Source organism: Gopherus evgoodei, chromosome 20 (genome assembly GCF_007399415.2).
Source record: "Gopherus evgoodei ecotype Sinaloan lineage chromosome 20, rGopEvg1_v1.p, whole genome shotgun sequence".
Taxonomy (NCBI): Eukaryota; Metazoa; Chordata; order Testudines; family Testudinidae; genus Gopherus; species Gopherus evgoodei.
In genome coordinates this window covers 14116184-14135513 of record NC_044341.1, presented here as the reverse complement: position 1 = coordinate 14135513, position 19330 = coordinate 14116184, and the positions used below count along the sequence as shown (strand labels likewise).

At 46.7% G+C, this 19330-nt stretch overlaps 1 protein-coding gene across 2 annotated transcripts in view; it reads left to right on the top strand.

The window, feature by feature from the left end:
• The first annotated feature begins 527 nt into the window (after positions 1–527).
• LAPTM5 (lysosomal protein transmembrane 5) overlaps positions 528–19330 on the top strand; it is a 34030-nt gene continuing 15227 nt past the window's right edge. Inside the window, exons 1-4 of one of the 2 annotated variants that reach the window (XM_030539084.1) lie at positions 528–722; positions 12077–12170; positions 17235–17311; positions 18116–18244. In XM_030539084.1, coding sequence (XP_030394944.1) covers positions 645–722; positions 12077–12170; positions 17235–17311; positions 18116–18244 — 378 coding nt within the window. In that variant the 5' untranslated portion in view covers positions 528–644. Of the gene's footprint in view, positions 723–9080; positions 9297–12076; positions 12171–17234; positions 17312–18115; positions 18245–19330 lie in introns of those variants that run through there. The other variant, XM_030539085.1, reaches the window with a different exon arrangement.

Here is a 19330-nt window from a genome sequence, read left to right as displayed (position 1 = left end):
GCACCTGCAGGGTGGGTGGAATGGATGTTTTGTTATTGCTGTTGTCTTTACTCTGAATCCTTCAATAACAGATTTTGTTTTAAGGGCCAAGGTTTGCAAATGTGGGGGCCTCAAATTTGCCTCCTAAATCCATAGTTAATCACTTAAAGGCTGGTATTTTACAAATGTGCTGGGCACCCAGTGGCTTCAGTGGAATTCATGCAATGCTCAGCATATCTGAAAATTAGGCTATTAATTCTGGAGCCTAACTGTGAGCTTAGGTGAGTAACTTTTGGTTGAAAATCTTAGCTCCTGCTTTCATTTTTGGTAATTTTACAGGACGATTTTGGCTTCATGCTTAACACGACATAAACACTCCATGCTGTGCAGGCAAAGGACTCTGGCTTCAAGCAGTAGCATTTGCTGATATACTTGCAACCTGGGACAGGGCAATGTTTAGGGATCAGTCGCTTTCAGCCTGATTTTGTTTTCTCTTGGGTTTGGAAATCTCAAAGACCCCATGTGATGTTGGAGATGACTTGACACATTTCTAGTCCAGGAAGGAAGTTGAGCAACAAGATGTTACATTGCATTGCTTGGTCGCTTTAGTGCAGCTGCCTCCGATTCAGCAGCTGTAGCTCCATAACAGTCGAAAGGGATCAAAAATGTCTCCCCAGACGCCTCCGAAATGTTGCTGCTTCAACGTCAAGACTGGAACAGTCACTCTTGGCATCTACCACATGGTAAGTTACAAAAGAAATGTACAGGTGGCTGTAAACTGGGAAATCAAACAGCTCCCAAAGTGTTGATTTTTCTGTGTTCCTGAGAGGTGAAGGGGTGAGGGGTGGGGGGGAAGAAGGCCGATGATTTAAGAGCAGTGGACAAGAGAGGGGGGAAAAGAAACCTACTGTGCTGATAGTTTTCTGAACTAGATTCTTCTGCCAGAGCCGATGGAAATACACTGTACTTCCTGTTTTAACTCTGCCGCTCAAGTGTGAGCCTTTGCAAATGCAGTCGGTGTTGTGAATCATACAACCTTTCAGTATAGACAGGCGGATCCATTTGTTACAGATTGTGCAGTGGGATGACAACGCAAAGGGTTGTGTAAAAGTTAAGGTTAGGAATCTGTACTGAGGTGTGAGTGTGCGTGTGTGTAAGGAACAGAGCTATAAACAGTATCTAGGTAAAATTGTGAATGTCTTTAATTTCTCTGAAAAAACAACAAGGAGTCCTGTGGCACCTTAAAGACTAACAGATTTATTTGGGCATAAGCTTTCGCAGGTAAAAAACATTGGCATCTGAAGAGGTGAGGTTTTTTACCCATGAAATCTTTTGCCCAAATAAATCTGTTAGTCTTTAAGGTGCCACCGGACTCCTTGTTGTTTTTGCGGATACAGACTAACACGGCTCCTCTAATTTCTCGAACAGCTTTTAGACATTGTACCCAGCACCCAGTTGGTTTCTCTGTGAATAGTATGTCTCTGTAAAGTTGCTATGGCTGTCCTGGGAGGATTATCGCTGTAGGGGGTAGGGGGTAGAAGAAACAGAGTGTGGATGGGGTGGCCTCTGCACCTCAGTGAACCCCAGCTATTGTAAGTGCTGCTTGGGGGCATAGTTTGAGTATCTTTCGGGTGGATGTAATACACGCTGAGGCTATGACATGTTGCACAGTCAGCCCAGGATTGGAGGAGTATGAGAATGGCTTCAAATCACCTCCCCAGTGGCCCTGCACTTTTTTATCACAACCAAGGAGTGGGGCCTCAAGACATCGCCCTGTAGGCGGTGAGACACTGTGGTTTTTAGGCCACTTGTTGCCCTGGGAAGGGGTGGGGTGGTTGCACTGCAGTGAGTGTCCTGGTTCCTCCTCTGGAGACGTGGTGTCGCCATCCATTGGAAGAGTGCAGCATGCACTCCCCTCTGGGCTGCCCGTGAGCACGGCATGTGTTGGCTGGCTTGCCAGACTCCCCAGTGAGCTGCAGCTGTGTCACCCCTCCCACCACAAAGCCATGGCTTAAAATCAACACACAGGTCCACAGTGTATCTACGGAGTCATCCCAGTATTAGGCTAGATGCTCAGCTGGTGTAAATCGGTGTCGCTCCATTCATTTCAGTGGAACTGCGCTGAACTGCACCAGCTGAGATCTGACCCACGTTTAATGAGAAATCAGTGCGGAGGCCTGAATTGCCCTGGTCACTAGGATTCCATTTATAGCTGGATTATAAAGGGTTAATACGTGAGCAATAGATTTTCCAAGCATGCTATAAAAAGGAGTAGTGTGTTATAAGCTCACCAGTAGAAGGTGACGTTGTTGATTATAAGCAACCTAGCGCGCTGTCGGATTCTGTAGCACCATTGCCAAAGCCAAATGTTCATAGACAATGCATCAGGCCCCAAAAGACCCTGAGATTGGTTTAAAAATCCTGAGATTTTAAAACATAATCAAGTTTGTTTAATGGAATCTTAGTGACCGGGGCAATTCAGGCTTCCACACTGATTGGTTTCTTTACCTTCAAGTTGTTGGGCCTTTAGAGTACGTACCCATCACGCTTTTCTCCGCTATTATGAGGGTGCTTAAAAAAAAAAGAAAAGAAAAAGCTGAGATTGATACAATTCATGAATCCAGGAGGTATCAAAATTTGTGTGACCATTTACCCCTTTCCCAAGAGGTCAGTGAACATAGGGTCTTACCCTAAGGCAACTGAAGCCAGTGGGAAGCTTCCATTGCGATTTCAGTGAAGCCCAAAGTCATTTCAGGGGAACGTTTTAAGATTACAATGAAGTCCATATTTATTTGCTTGTTTGTAAAGCTGTGATCAGTGGTCCTGATGGTGGGCACAAAACAGTAATTGTGGCACAGTGCAAGGCGCTGATCCACCCTGCTGTGGTCACTTGGAAAAATGAATTACTAGGGGAGGCAGCATGGCCTAGTGACTGGAGTACTGGCCTGGCACTCAGGAAAACTGGTTTCTGGTCCTGGATCTGCTGCTGGTTGACTTTAAGCAAGTCACTTTGCTATCCCGTGCCTCAGTTTCTCCATCTGTAAAATGGGGATAATGATATTGACCTCCTTTGTAAAGCTTGTTGGCTCTTCATCAGTCAATCTCAGATATTGTTATTCGATGATGAAAAAAAGCCATTTTTAGAGAATAGTTCCATAGTTGATGCTCTGAGTGTCAAGTTTGAGGTAAAACAATTGAGCGTCTCACCGAATACCAATAAAAGGACCAAGGGCGCTGACAATGTTGCAGCCTACCCAGGCCTCTGGGTGGAGGTGGGGTTCCGGGTGGGATTTGGCCTGCCTGCATGCAGGGGAGTCAGGGGGAATAAATCACCCCTCTCTGCCATGCATAGGCCACCCGCATCATCAAACCCTCCATGATGGGGTAGGCTGCTGCTCTTTCTCCCATACAGGTGGATGAGGAGTGGGCTGGGCGGGCTGTGGCACTCCCCACCTTCCTTGTGCTAGCTGTTGTGGAGGAGGAAGTCAGCTGTGCTGGGGAACAGCTGGTGCAGTTTACTTCCCGCTTGGTGCCAGGAAGCAGGGACTGAATTGTGATTGTGAGACTGTCGCACTGGCGTGTAGGGGCCTGCAGTTCTGAAGCCACAGACCTTGCTTTATGCATGCCAATTAACCAGTCACCAGGGTGCCCCTGTGCACTGCAGAGGCGGGGCAATGGGCAAGCCTCTGGACCTAGGCTGCTTCGGCTTGCAAGCCTCTCCTGTAATTTTCTCTCTTGCAGATTAAATTAATGGGTCCTTTTCAAGGATGATTTTAACAAACCAACAAACATATTTTCATAGCTAGCGGGAAGTTTGGCTCTTGTGTGAGGGACAGAACAGCCCCCTGCAAAGCTGCATTGACACAAAAAACTGCCCAATACAGAGTATGGAAAACATGCTTGTTTTTCTAACAGTGCTTCTCCCTGCATACTTCTTTTTTCACAAACTCTGTGGCTTTTTCTTCTCTCTCTCTCTCTCTCTCTCTTTCTCTCTCCATCGCCATACACATCTATCTATCTATCTATCTATCTATCTATCTATCTATCTATCTATCTTTTCCTTCTTCACACCTGAGCAATAGCTCTGTGAAATTCAAAAGCTTTTTCCTTTCACCAACAAAGCTGGTCCAATAAAACATATTTCCACCCCCACCTTGTCTGTCTAGCAATGCTCATCCATCTATTTCTCTATCTGTGGTTGCTTATAGGGTGCCAATCAGTCCACAACATAAGAGTACACAGCACAGTGATCCCATCCCATCCCTGCTCTGTCTGCAGCGACAGTGCTGGCATGGTGTGTCTCTTTCACACTGAACGCTGTCTCACTGCAGAGAAGGGTGTCTGGCATCAGCACTTTAAAAGGTAAAATATGAGCGCAGATTTTCTTTTCTTTCCCATGTTTTTCATCGTTTGTCTGCAGCCGGGCACAGGAACAAGGGAAAGCGGATTTATAGCCCGGCAGGTACTTGGATGATTTGCTGCATCAATACTCTTCATTTGTATCAGGAAAAATTATTGCTGTGGATCCCCGTGATGAATCCCAGTGATGCTTGGCACCATCAAACAGCAGCGCTGAGGCTTTGTGGCAGTGTCTTGTACTCCCGTAAATTAGATTTGTCTCATTGCTGAGCTCTCCACAGACTATGGGAATAAATCATGGATGTTCTCCAACGAATGGGAAGATGGAGGGAATGTGAGACAGAGCCCAGGCCAGGATTAACACCTGCTGAACAGGGGCCGTGGTGCTTAGCACAGAAATTCACGGGTTGTTTTAAAAAGAATCAGGGATGTGTTAATTCCCTGGGAAGAGCTCATGAGTCAGGCATACCAGTGCTTTCTACCCACTGCCCGAGCAGAGCAGCTGGGATCCAGGTCCCTATGCACTGCCTGAGCAGAGCAGCTGGAATTCATGTTCCATTAGCCCTCGGCTGGCGCTGAAGGAGGGCACTAAATGGGCACCTGGCCCCCTGCATGTCAGTCTGTGGAGGAAGGTTTTTCATTTCCCCCTTGAACAGGGTGTGTGTGTGTGGACGGGGGGTCAGGGTGATGGGGAAGTTGGGCTAGTGGGAAGAAACATTGCCCAGGTTCTGTCAAGGAGGGAAGGATGGACCCGTGATTAAGGCAAGGCTGCCCAGAGGATTCAGGGGGCCAGGGGCAAAGCAACTTTGGGGGCCCCTTCCATAAAAAAAAGTTGCAATACTATAGAATACCACATTCTCATAGGGGCCCCTGTGGGGCCCAGGACCTGGGGCAAATTGCCTCACTTGCCCCTCCTTCTGGGCGGCCTTGGATTAAGGAGCGAGCCTGGGACTCTGGAGATGTGGATGTTCAAGACTCTGGCACAGATTTCCTATGGGCAAGTCACTCGCTCTCTCTGCCCCAATTCCCCCGCTGTACAGTGGAGATAACAGTACTGCTCTGCCTCCTGGGGCCGGGGGTGGTTTGTGAGACACTCAAGATGCGACAGGGATGGGGGCCATGGAAGCACCTTAGCTCGACATTATCAAGGGAGCCTTCACCCTTAAAACTGCACTGAGGAACTGGAAGTTAAAACCAAATCACTTCAGCAACCTCCCTCCCTCTAAAGCACTCCAACCCTCTCATCAGCTGCGGATTCCCCTTTCCTCTCCAAACTGTCTTCCAACCCCCATCCCCAGCCAGAATAATTCCTGCTGCTGGCGCCCCTTCTATCTGCAGGACCTGCGTCCCCACCGCCAGAAACTGACCCCTCCAGCACAAACTGGGTGGGCACTCCGTGCAGGCAGGCACTCGATCTAGATTTGCTGGTAGCTCCCACTGCTGTAGCAGGGATGGGTCGTTGTTCCAGATAAAGGTCCCTCTGGCTGCTGGAAACCATTCATGGCCCTCATCTCCAGCTTCCATCCATTCAACCTTCCAGCTTCTAGTTGTCCTCCATGGCGGAAGCTGCTGCATTCCCTGAAAGCTAAAGCCGGTCCATATGAAATGGAAGGTCACAAGCTGCCTTCATGGCTTATTTACTCCAAGAGTAATTAATGAAGGAGAAGCAAAGCCTAGAGCAGAAGGTTGGGCTTGTGGTTAACGTACTGATCTCCACTGGAGGTGATCTTGATTTAGTGCCTAGCTTTGGTACTGACGTCTTAGCTAAAACCCTTAATTTTTCTCTGTCCCTAATCCCAGTGGCTAAAATAGGGAACTCTTTAAGGTCAGAACTGTTTCCTACAATGTGTTCGCACAGCAAGTAACACATGGGGGGCCTATCAGGGAAACCATAATAATAGGACATTTATTTATTCTTCGGGGTCTTTGCTGATTCCTCCCCAGCATAGGCTTCATGTGGCTCTTTCTCCTCTTCTTTAATTTTTGTAACAATTTTCTCAATGTTTCGCAGCTTGTCTGAGGTGTCCCCCCGCCCCCGACCCTCCCATGCACATGCTGTTGCAATGCAGTGAGAATAGGCAGTGTGACACCCCACCAATACAGCGGTTTCAGCTGCCTCTCTTACAGATGCTTCCTTATTCCCTACGGCTTTTGCATGTGAAATCTCACCACCCGCTTTGTCATGAGTGCTGCTTCTCGAAATTGCTGATGTAGAAACGCTGACGGATGCTAGAAACATGAGCAGAGTGGAGCTCATAGAAGACACAGCTGAGTACAGGCCTGGGAGGCAGGTCCTCTGTCTATCTAGATTCTCCAATAACACCCTTCACTGTGGTGTTTGGTGCACCTAAGCCGTGGGTTCTGGACCATGTGCTGCAGAGCAATATGCTGGGTCTACCTCCAGTGACTCTACCCACCTGCTCCTTGAGGGAGTTCTTTAGCTCAAGGATCAGCGACATCGCTTTTTGGTGCCTACATTTCCCAGATTCAGTCCCTGCCTATGGCTATGGTTCTCATAGGCATGGGGTTGTGGCTCATTAGATATTAGAGCAAGCGTGACCGTATCTATGTGCAGATCCAAATGCAGGACCCACTTCTTGCAGAAAACTTGCCCAACTCCCCCAGCAGTGATGTCTCTGTCCAACCAACTCACAAGGGGGAAATAAGAAGGGAATAAAGCAGGTGGTTTCAACATCAGGGGTACACTACGTATCACAGTTCTTGGGCTATAGGAGACTCATGCCTCACTAAACGGAAGGATTAGGGGCTTGACTCTCATGACATTAAGGTAGCAGTTCTCAAACTGTGGATAGGGACCCCAAAGTGGGTCATGACCCCATTGGCTGGCTTAGACTTGCTGGGGCCAAAGGCCAGAGCCAAAGCCTGAGCCCCACCACCCGGTGCCGAAACTGAAGCCCAGGCCCCACCACCAGGGCAACAGTGCTCAAGTTACAGGCTCTCTTCTGGAGCTGAAGCCCAAGGGATTCGGCTTTGGACTCCCTGCCTGGGGCGGTGGGGCTCAGGCTTTGGCTCCCCCATTCAGTGCAGTGGGGATCGGGCTTTGGTCCAGGCTTTGTTCCTCCCTCCAGGGGTCATGTAGCAATTTTTGTTGTTAGAAGGGGGTCACGGTGCAGTGATGTTTGAGAACCGCTGCATTAAGGCCACTTCAGACTTCCAGAGCAGGGTAAAGGGGCCTGAGTATAAACTGCAAAGCCTGAAGGGACCATTGTGATCATCTAGGATAGCTCCAGACTAGATGGCCACAATGGATCCCTTCTGGGCTTGGAATCCATGAAACTGTATTCAGCCCGCTTTGTGCTGCTGTGGCAGCATAAATAGGCTTTAAAGTAATGAGAAACAAGCCCTTAATCTTTCAGTTTAGCAAGGCAGGATTCTCCTCTGACATGCACTTGGCCTTACACCAATATACCTTCAGCTACATCAGCAGTTACTCCTGATTCTTACCATTGAGAATGAGAGGACAACCTGGACCTCTTACTGCAGAATTCCCCCTTTTTATAGGAATGAGCGATGAGCCTGCATTGTGAAGTTCAGATCCAGATCGTGATTCCATTTGGAATCCAACTGGGAACTACCCTAGAGTTCACAGCCATTTGGATTTGATGGCAGTTTCAGCCTATTTGCAAAATTCAGTTCTGCATCCAAAAGTGAATTCCCCTACTGTTCAGCAGGCTCAGATCCACTGTTTCACTTGAAGAACAGGAGTACTTGTGGCACCTAACAAATTTATTTGAGCATAAGCTTTTGTGGGCTACAGTCCACTTCTTTGGATGCATCCGAAGAAGTGGACTATAGTCCACGAAAGCTTATGCTCAAATAAATGTGTTAGTCTCTAAGGTGCTACAAGTACTCCTGTTCTTTTTGTGGATAAAGACTAACACGGCTGCTACTCTGAAACCTGTTTCACTTGAGTTCCTCTTGCACGGAAATCTTAAAGAGTCATTTCCTCTTCTGTTCCCCACAATAACCCTTTAGGCATTGACCTCACAGCAGCCCCAAGGGAAGAGAAAGCTCTGAGCACTCTTCGGGCCTCAAACACCTCCCAACAAAGTTGCAAAGCTCATTCCCGCACAGAAAAAGTAGCATGTAACGTTAGCACTTCAGGGGTATTGCACAGTACAAGTGGATATATCTATGTGATAGAATCCTCTACACAGGATTCTTTCTTCCATGTATAATTATATATCCTGCTTTTCTTGCATTCACACCAGTTGAGACTCAGGGAACGTGAGATCAATTCCCGTCTCTGTCACAGGCTTCTTGTGTGATCTTGGGGTCTCTTTGAGCCTCCGTTCCCCATTTCTAAAGTGGAGACAGTTATCCTCCTTTTCTCCCACTCTTTGCCTGGTGTATTTCGATTGTGAGCTCTTCAGGGCAGGAATCGTCTCTTACTATACACAGCACAGCGCAAAACAGGGTCCTGGGCTTGTTTGGAGTCTCCAGGCGCTATCACACTACGGATCAGAGTAAGTTTTCTTCTGTTCAGTTAAACGCACAGCTCTAGGCTTGATCACTTCTCTCTCTGCTACTTTCAGTGTTGTTTCCTGTATGCACCCATTACAAACACAAGTAAAACCACAGCTCTTCCTGTCTGTCATCTTCTACATCATTTTTCAGGCTACTGTCTCAAAATACTCTGAGAAGCTGTTTGAGCCAGATAGAACGTACGCAATTATTTATCTTGGTGGGGGATATGATCATGCTTCCTATGCCTGTCAGAGGGTCTATTATCTCATGGTCAACTCTGCAGAGAAATCTGTGAAGTCTGGCTGAGCTCATGGCCTGTTCATCTGCTTCTTCTTGACAACACTTCAGCACTTGCTGACGCCTTGTGAAGCTAGTGGTTTAAGCAGGATGTCCCTCCAGAGCTGCCTTCGGCACCAGGAGCATCCCAGAACATTGGCGCTTCTGGGGAACACCGCCGCGTCCTGCTATGGGTAGGAATGGTCAGGAATTTTTTGACAAAATGTTTTTTCCATCTGATTCATCAAAACCGAAACATTTTGTGGGATCGGGTCAATTTGAACAAAACTTTCTCCAATGAGGGATGGAATTTTCTGGTCAAAACCAGAGAGTGCCCCCACAAATTGCTAATTGTTTGGCAGCCTATGGGTCTGACACGGCATAGAGATGACCTGGATTCAGTTTTCTGCACTGCCTGATTTGGGGCAGGGGCTTGAATCCAGGTGTACCACACCTCCGGTGAGTGCTTGACCGAGAGAGTCAGTCTCTGTCTTGCTTTCTCAAGATCTCCTGTTAGAGACGTTCCACAGTATGCAGTGGGCCAGAGATTCTTTAGTTCAGTGGTTAAGGTGCTCACTGGGTCTGTGAAAGAGCAGGGTGCAAGTTTCTCCCTCCGAATGCTGGACTTGACTTCGGCCTCTCACGTTCCAAGTGACTGCCCCACCCACAAAGTCTTTCTGGGGAGGATCTCTTGCTCTCTCTGTTTCCCTGCCATTTTTGGAAAGGTCTCTGTTTTGTCCCGGTGCAGAATGGGGAAGTCTTCGAAATCTCAAGTAGTTTTTTCAGATGAGCAGAGCAGCTGCAGGGAGGGCCAGTAACAAAGGAGCTGGGAGGGTAATAGCAAGATGGCTACAGAGAAACAGGAGGTAATTTATTAACCAGAATCCATAATATACAGGCTTAGTATGCAATGTACGCTCATGGCATATAACGCAATGTACATGCGTGTCCCACAATGTCCACATACGACATGCACCAGGGTTTGTACATGTATGGGCCACAGGCTGAATCCTACTCATGCTGCGTATTCAAATTCTGCCGAATCTAAATGTCTATTTTAAGAAAGCCCAGCCCCCTCACCCATTTACTCACCCTGACGAAGGTGAAGAAAACCTTCCAAGGGTAAGCAATGCGGCACTTCCTTCCTGAGTCTGCAGACAGCCTGAAACCATGGCTCTGTGAGCTGCCAACCCGACTGCTCCCCCATTGGGTGTTATCTCTGAAAGCTAATGATGGCACTTTAAATGTCACCCAAGCTATGTCCTGCCTGACCTTTTGGCAACGGGGTGGGGAAAGGGCAGGGCAGTGAAAGCTGCATGGGCTGGGTGTTGTTGCAGAGAAGGAAATGCAGAGGGAAGAAAGAAGGAGAGATACAATGACAGGACGGGGGGAGAGAAACAAAGGAAGGAAGAGAAACAAAAGGCAGGAAGAGCAGTGGGCTGAAAGGGGAGCCTATTTTCCCACCCAGTGATGTTGAAAGTTACAATAAAGCACCAAACAAGTAAGAATTAAGGGTGCTTTATTTATGCTTTATTGGCTGGAGCTCTGCCGTGGTCCTCATTTTATGATACTGCCAGCCCAAAAGTAAAAATACTGCCTCCTTCCCAGAGGGAGTTTGATATCCCAGACCCTTGTTGTACATAATGCACAGGCACGGCCCAGGACATCCAGCATACGAGCACAGCATACCTGTGGTGGGATGTAGCTCTGAACTGACTTGCGGGACATTAACTCTCTGCTACACCAGGAGTAAGAAGGGGCTGGCACCACGGCTTCATTTATTCCCATATAGTTTCCTCTTGCAGTTTGCAATGGCTGCTTTCAGGCTGAGCATCCCTTGGGATGGGGAGGACCCCAGTCCAGTTCCCTGCACTGAGTGATTTGAAGCCAGAACTCAGACCTGCCGCTCCCACATCCCAGCTGAGTGCCTCACCCATCAGGCTATTCTAGGGGTTGTCTCACCTATGTTTTTTCATGCCAGAATCCCAAAGGCTTGATTTTTGCTCCACATTGGAACAAAAATTCCAAAGCCTCCAATTTTTTAACCAAACAGACTTCTTGTTCTCTGGGCAACAGCCATCGCTCAGAGGGTACTATCAAAAGTTCTCCACCTCCAGCCACTCCCATAATGATTAGGGTTACTATCTGGTCAATACTTGACCAGCCTGGCTGGGTTTTTTTTTTTGTATAGATTTGCCAGTCGCTGGAAAAATGATTTAATCTGACGGGAATTTTTTTACGTGGGTCTAAAGATTTGCATTGTTATCACAGTGTTGTTATCTAATGTTAAAAGTGTCCATGTCCAGCGTTCCCACTAACGCAGTTTAAGCCATAACAGATCAAAACTGTTGAAAATACAGCAGCTGTCTGTCCAGCACCACGCACCCGTGTGTGAGTCACAGGACAATGTGGAGATGTGCGATGTTGTCAGTCTTAGGTATATGTGTTATCTCTCTAGATACTGTAAGTGGCTGTTGAAGGGGTGGGGGTTGAAGAGTTGCCTGGGGGTGGGGGATGGGGATGTGTTGGGTTTTTTGCATTTCAAAGGTGGTAACCCTAAACTGAGCTGAGCTCTTTGGAAAATCCACCCACTTCTCTTTAGGCCTACATGAGCCCCAAGCTCTTCTGAACATCAACAACCTTTAATGTTTGAAATAAATTCCTCACCGCAGAGCCTACAAAGGAGTTGAGGAAAAAGCAGAGTGTTATGGTGAAAGCCCAGGACTGGAGCTGACTGAGTTTTTTCCTTCCCTCTCCCGCAAATTCTATCTGTGATCACAAATTCACTCAGTGCCTTGGTTTCCCCTCAGTCTCTCACAGAGCAGTTTCAAACCATTCATGTTTGCATGGCACTTGGAGACTCTGAGGTGGGTTGTGCAGTAGGCATTCCAAGCAGTAGTGATCTCTGGAAACTGGTTGATAAGAAATTGGCAGGCAGCCTGCATAACTATCTCCTCTGTTTTTGCCCTTGTAGGTCATGAGCGTACTGCTCTTGATTGAGTACTCGATGGAGGTGGCTACTGGGAAAGGCTACTGCAAAGTCCTGGACAAGGATTACTACATTATTGGTAGGTTCAGTAGCTGGAAGAGAATCCAGAGGAGAAGCTGAGAGGGCTGCGTTTGAGAGGGTGCATTCAATCCGAAGTTGTTTCTTCTCCAAATCTTCTTTAAACCAGTTGTCAGATGGTGGAGCTTAGAACTGAGGATCATGAGCTGAAAACTTCAGACCCAGATCCGACCTAATACAGATACATAAATTAGGGAGTAAATAGTAATCAAGCCTGACCTTAAAAACCTCTAAGGAAGGAGATTCCACCACCTCCCCAGGGAACCCATTTCAGTGCTTCACCACCCTCCCAGTGAAATAGTGTTTCCTAATAGCCAGCCTAGACCTCCCCCACTGCAACTTGAGAACATAACTCCTTGTTCTGTTCTTGTAATAATCCCATACTTTTTTTTGTGTATTGGGAGAAAGCTTTCCAACCACAAATCTCAAAGCCCTGGCTAATATTAATTGATTAAATCTCATAACAGCCCTAAGGTGGTTGAAATTTTTCTGAATTTCAAGTTTTCAATGATGTTTTTTCTGTAAAAATGCAATTTTTGACCAAAACAAGACCAATTTTTGCTGATTTTTTATGAGTTTTTTATTAGCTACAGAGCTGATTGAAATTTTTCAATTATCAAAATGTTTTTTTTTCAAAATTTGTAATGTTAACATTTCGGGGGGGGGGAATGAAATTTGAAAAACTAATAGAAAACTCCTACAATTTTGTTTTTATTTTTTTGCAACTAGTGCTACCTGTCATGTCTATAGGCATTGTTGTACACATAAATGTATATTCTGCTGAACAAAATTGTTTGAACCACTATCAAATGGAATATAAAATGTTCCCACAAATAGTGATGTATAAAAATGAGAGTTTGTTTCCAAAATTTTTTTTGTTTTAATTCATTCAGTAACAATACATTTCACAGTTTACAAACCCTGAATTAAATGGCCAGTTTTAGCAGGGGAGACTGAGATATCAAATTTTCATGAAGCTTCCATACAGAAAGAAATTGTTATCCAAGGGCTTGTCTACATCACAAAGTTGCAGCGCTGGTGAGGGGGTTACAGCGCTGCAACTTAGGAGGTGTACACATCTGCAGGGCATCACCAGCGCTGCAACTCCCTGTTTGCAGCACTGGCCGTACTCCCGTTTTGTCTCGGGTGTAGAGGATCCAGCGCTGGTGATCCAGCGCTGGTAATCAAGTGTAGACACTTACCAGCGTTTTTCTTGACCTCCGTGGAATAAGCAGGTATCCCAGCATACCTGAGGAAGCCTCTGGTAATCAAGCAGGTCTCCTTCCCCGGTTTGCTCTCGCGTTCCCCGAACCTCCATGCAAGCAGGTCTCCTTCCCTGTGGTTTGCAGGGGGGTTCGGGGAACGCGAGAGCAAACCGCGGCGAAGCTGGTCTCCTTCCCCGGTTTGCTCTCGCGTTCCCCGAACCCCCGTGCAAGCAGGTCTCCTTCCCTGCGGTTTGCTCTCGCGTTCCCCGAACCCCTGAGCAAGCAGATCTCCTTCCCTGCGGTTTGCTTTCGCGTTCTCCGAATCCCCGAGCAAGCAGGTCTCCTTCCCTGCGGTTTGCAGGGGGGTTCAGGGAACGCGAGAGCAAACCGCGGCGAAGCTGGTCTCCTTCCCCGGTTTGCTCTCGCGTTCCCCGAACCCCCGTGCAAGCAGGTCTCCTTCCCTGCGGTTTGCTCTCGCGTTCCCCGAACCCCCGTGCAAGCAGGTCTCCTTCCCTGCGGTTTGCTCTCGCGTTCCCCGAACCCCCGAGCAAGCAGATCTCCTTCCCTGCGGTTTGCTTTCGCGTTCTCCGAATCCCCGAGCAAGCAGGTCTCCTTCCCTGCGGTTTGCAGGGGGGTTCGGGGAACGCGAGAGCAAACCGCGGCGAAGCTGGTCTCCTTCCCCGGTTTGCTCTCGCGTTCCCCGAACCCCCGTGCAAGCAGGTCTCCTTCCCTGCGGTTTGCAGGGGGGTTCAGGGAACGCGAGAGCAAACCGCGGCGAAGCTGGTCTCCTTCCCCGGTTTGCTCTCGCGTTCCCCGAACCCCCGTGCAAGCAGGTCTCCTTCCCTGCGGTTTGCTCTCGTGTTCCCCGATTCCCCGAGCAAGCAGGTCTCCTTCCCTGCAGTTTGCAGGGGAGTTCGGGGAACGCGAGAGCAAACCACGGCGAAGCTGGTCTCCTTCCCTGGTTTGCTCTCGCGTTCCCCGAATCCCCCTTGAAGCCGCCCAACAGCGCTGCAGTGTGGCCACATCTAACACCACTTGCAGCGCTGGTTGCTGTAAGTGTGGCCACTCTGCAGCGCTGGCCCTATACAGCTGTACTAATACAGCTGTAACAACCAGCGCTGCAAAATTGTAGATGTAGATATACCCCAAGCTAGACATTGAGTTTCACAAACCTTGAGATTTCTGCTTTAAAACAGAATGATTTTGTGCGAAAACTGCTATTTTTTAACCAAACGAAATAAAAAAAGTCACATTTGGCATATATTCCCTCCACTCACTCCTCTCCCAAAGTTGCAGTAATTTGCAATGAAATCTCAAACACTTGCATTTCAAGGTGCATCACAAATATTTCACAGAGCTCTACTCATGAAATTTCTGGCATTTCTTTTTCTGGTCAGACTGGAAATACTACAAAGAACAATCTTTATAGTTCCAGAAACTATAAGTGAAAACAATGTGTCTAAACACTGCACAATGCTCAGCCCGAATTCAAATACAGAAATGGAAGAAGATTTGGGAGAATCATTCCCTCCCCCGCTCCCCAAAATAGTTCTGTCACTTGTCCTCAACTCCTGCTGTTCTGTGCGTACATTGCACCAGAGTGGAGTGTGTTAACAATACCCTAGAATGTTGTGAAACTCTACCATTTCCTGGGAGTCAATTTCACACCTTTTCAACTTTTTCTTTCTCATGCAAATTAACTAACGATCTAACCCCAAAAAGTGCACACATCTGTATTTAAATTTTTAATTTCATTATCGTTTTCAAAAGCTCTGCAGCAACCATTTGTATATTTCTAATATGTGAAATCATACACTACAGAAATGTAAAACAAACAATAGTGGAAGAGAAGAGCTTTACCCGTACAGGGAAGATTTTCGAAGGCGTTAGGTGTCCAAATCTCATTGACTTTCAGTGGGAGTTGCATCCTTATTTGGCCTCTGTGCCTCTTGGGAAGGCCAGATCTCTAACACATCTTAATTCAATTTGTGGTGGTTAATTTCCTTTGTTTTTGTTTTAATTAATATATCAACATTTATCACTGTGGTAATAATGACAGGGAGTTGTCATCACAGTCTTGATGGAATCATCCAGGGGAAGTAGCAGAGCTATACAGGAAACCAGTGTGCATGCAGCTTTTGTCATATGGACCAAAACCACCTGCACTGGAGGCAGAACACCCCTGAAGTACCGTTAGGTTGAATTCTCTTGCCAAGCCTGCCCTGCCTTTGAACCCAGCTATTCAGAAGCAGCACTCTGCAGTGTATCAGCAGCCCAACAACCTAAATATCCATCCCCAGCAATCAGCAAATGTGACTATTAAAACCACAGTTTATGAGTCCTTCCTGCATTCCCCTGGCCAGTTTATTGGGCCATAAAACAGAAACAGGCCTCTTTGCATTCAAGGGGAACATTAGGAGTCATTCAAAGTCCCTTCTAGCTGCATTCAGCACACTAACTCTGATGTGGCCAGAAGTTAATCAAAATACACATTTGGCAAATAAAACCTGCTTTTTTATTAGTCCCCTCGCTATGGTTGCAAAGGCCCCGTGTAGGCTTCATTGGACCACCATGGTGTACACTGTTTATACCACATTTGTAATGAGAGAGGACTTTTATTTCATAACATACTTCTCCCTGCTCATGAAATTCCTGGGTATCTCTGGAAGACTCGAGCAAGCAGTGATACATAGAAACAGAGAGAGCGAGACCCATACAGCATTTTTATTCATTCGCTGGCACGTGTGTTTGTATAAATCACGGACTGGGAAAATCTCATGAGATACACACCCAAATTTGGGGAAGCTTTCTCCAGCAGCAGCGAAATCCCCAAGCGAAGTGGAAAGGCTGGGATTGAGGGGAGGGGGGATATCATCTTCAGATAAGCACAGAGGTCTTCTATGGTAGCTTAGAGCATGAGTTTGGGGCTGGGATTGGGCAGCATGTCTAGTGGGAAGCATGTCTACTGCTTCTGTGACTACACACCAGCCAAATTCCCCCATGTGAGTGGGAGGCAGGATCCAAAAGCCGAAACCCCTATAAAGGAAAAGGGGTGGGGGGCATTGTTGTTACTGTTGCACACCGTGGGCTGTTGTAGCACCTGCAGTGGTGCTCCCTGCCCTGGGGAGTGGAAGGCAGAATTCTGCAGATAGCAGCTCAGGTCTGGAATTCAGGTCTGGCACTGTGGATCCAGATTTGATCCTTCATGTGAGGGTGTTTGGGAGCAAAAGAGACATGACTCCATCCATCAAGCCCCCTGCAATACAAACCACAGGTGCAGGGTGCTGAGCGAGTCTAGGGAAGAACAGATAGAGCAATGCCCAAGAATGAGTCTCAGTTGATAGAATCACAGAAGTTGGACATGGAAAGATTGTATTAAGATTTTCCCTTATAGTCTATTCTCCAGTGCTTCATCCACCCCAGAAGTAAATGTCCCACATGATGGGAATTCTGCTACTTCCTTTGGGAGACAATTTGCCCAGCTTAACAGCCCTTGCAAAATATTTATCTTCCACTGACAACATATCTTTGTATAATTCCCTGGTTAACTGTGTCATGTCCCTGGCTAGCAGCTGCTCCCTATAGAGGGTAAGAGCCTACTACTGGTTGCATCTAGCAGAAGTGCTTTTTTAGTTTATGGGATGCAGGCAACTGGATTTAGCAGTGAAGGTTCTGCATTCAATTCCACAAGAGGATAAGTCATTATGTTGAAGTAAAAGCTTTGACTTATGGGACCAAATCCTCCACTCCTTAACTCAATTCAATTTTCCATTGTGCAGCGATTGACTAAGTAGATTTGGCCCATGGTTTGAAATGCTTCTGTGTTGCACTGGGATCTTAATATTATTATTATTTATTAGCGGACATCACCACCAGCTTCCTGTTGATCTTCATGCTGTTTATCATCAGCTTCTACCTTCTCTATGGAGTGATGAAGGTATGTCCTTTTAAAATAACTTTCAGTCTTGTTTTTGTAGGGATGGGGGGGGGAAGGTTATTTACAATTTCAAACCCATTGAACTGGTCACTCACAAACTTGCTCGAAGTCTAGATGTGCCTACTAGCGCTAGGGGGAAATTTTCCATCAAAATTATTTTTGAGGGAAATTGGGTTTTCAGTTAATGATTTTTTCATGCCGAGAGTCTGACAATTAAGATTTTTTTGAAATATTTTAGGCAAAACCAAAACTATCCTGATTTGAAAATGCTGTCCTGGTGTGTAATGGCAGTTGTTCGCCTATATAGGCTGGTCAGACTACATGTCCCATAATGCACCATAGTCAGCAACTTCCATGATGCAACTGTCCCACCTCTCCAATAAGAGAAACCATGGGGGTTCATGGGAGATATAGTCTGATCAGGGTACTTAGCCTATAGAGGAGAACAGCAGCTTGAGGCCCTCTAACTACAATTCCCATGAGGCAAAGTGGCAGAATTTCCAAATTGAAATATTTCAATTTTCAAATTGTCATAAAAAAAATCTAAATTTTTCATGGCAAAAAAAACAAAAAACAAAACCCATTTTTTGATCAGCTCTTATGCTTATAGGTAGATTTCTAACACACCTGTCTCACTAATATCTAGAGTTAGGTGTGGAATTTCTTGCCGGGGTGTGTGTATGTGTAAATTTTTCTAGTTATAACAGCGCAATAGCACCATATTAGCTCTTTGTAATCAATCACACTTGAATAGAAATAATCAGTTGCCTGCTCTCTTTCTCTCTCTCTCACATACACACACAGAACAGGGAACGCCACTTGATTCCATTCCTGGCTTTGCAAATCATGGATTTTCTCCTCACCCTCTTCACGGTCTTCAGTTCCTACATTCAGGTCCCTGAAATGCTGTCTTTTGCATCCATTAGCCATGTGGTAAGTAAGAAGCATGAGCCCACTTTTCAGGCTGCCGGGGCGCAGATATATAGCACAATACGTGATGGAGACTCTGGACATAAGCATCCTACAAGGTTAGCTTCATTTATGGAGTGGTTTTTCCCTCCTTGGACATCGCACAGTGGGCCATACCTGAAGGCAGGATACTGAACTTGATGGACTAGACAAAGGCCCCAGAGAAGCTGGAAGGCTAATCCAGTAGTTAGGCTTGTCACCAGGGTCTTTGGAGACTTAGGTACAAGTCTCTGCTCTGCCACAGACTTCCTTTGTCACCTTGGGCAAGTCAATTAGTTTCTCTGTGCCTCAGCTCCCCACCTGTACCATGGGGGCTGCTCGTACTTCCTTCCCTCACAGAATAACTACATGATGAAGTGCTCCAATGATACTGTGATAGGGCTATATAAATACCTAAGGCAGATAGGCCAGTGATCTATGCTGACATAGGACCCCAAGCAAGATACGTGGTGCGCTATATGAATGAGGGGTGAATGTCTGGCCCCACTGAACTCCATGGGTGTTTTGCCATTGATTTAAATGGGGCCAGGATTTCACCCCCAAAGTCCACTGCTAGTCTTACAACCCTCTGTAACTAGACTCTCTGCCCCACTGCAGGAATCATTCATTTAATATTCATCACATTTCCTATAACCTCACTTGCCTGATTCATCATACTTGATGTAATTTATTTACAGTGATAAAACCAAAGCGACAGCAGGTTGAGGGTTGGCCAGGGGAACATTTGTGTCTAAGATGATGGACCGTTGAGAGGTCTGACGGTGGAACTAGCCAGTACTTTAAAGGGAAACCATAGTGATGAATTCTCCTAAACAATAAGCATCAAACATGATATTTAGTCATCAAAATCAGCAGCAATTTTCAGAAACTGGCGTTGAAAACCAGCAGCTCCCATCAACAGGAGCCCAGAAACTCTGAAAATTGGGTTTTTGCATGAAACTCAGCCAGTTTATTGGGTGCCCTAACATTAGCCCCTCCCACTTCCCTGAGTCCGAAACATTTTGGCCTGCGTATATACTACACTTTCTAGGCTGTTTTTTGGAAAACTTT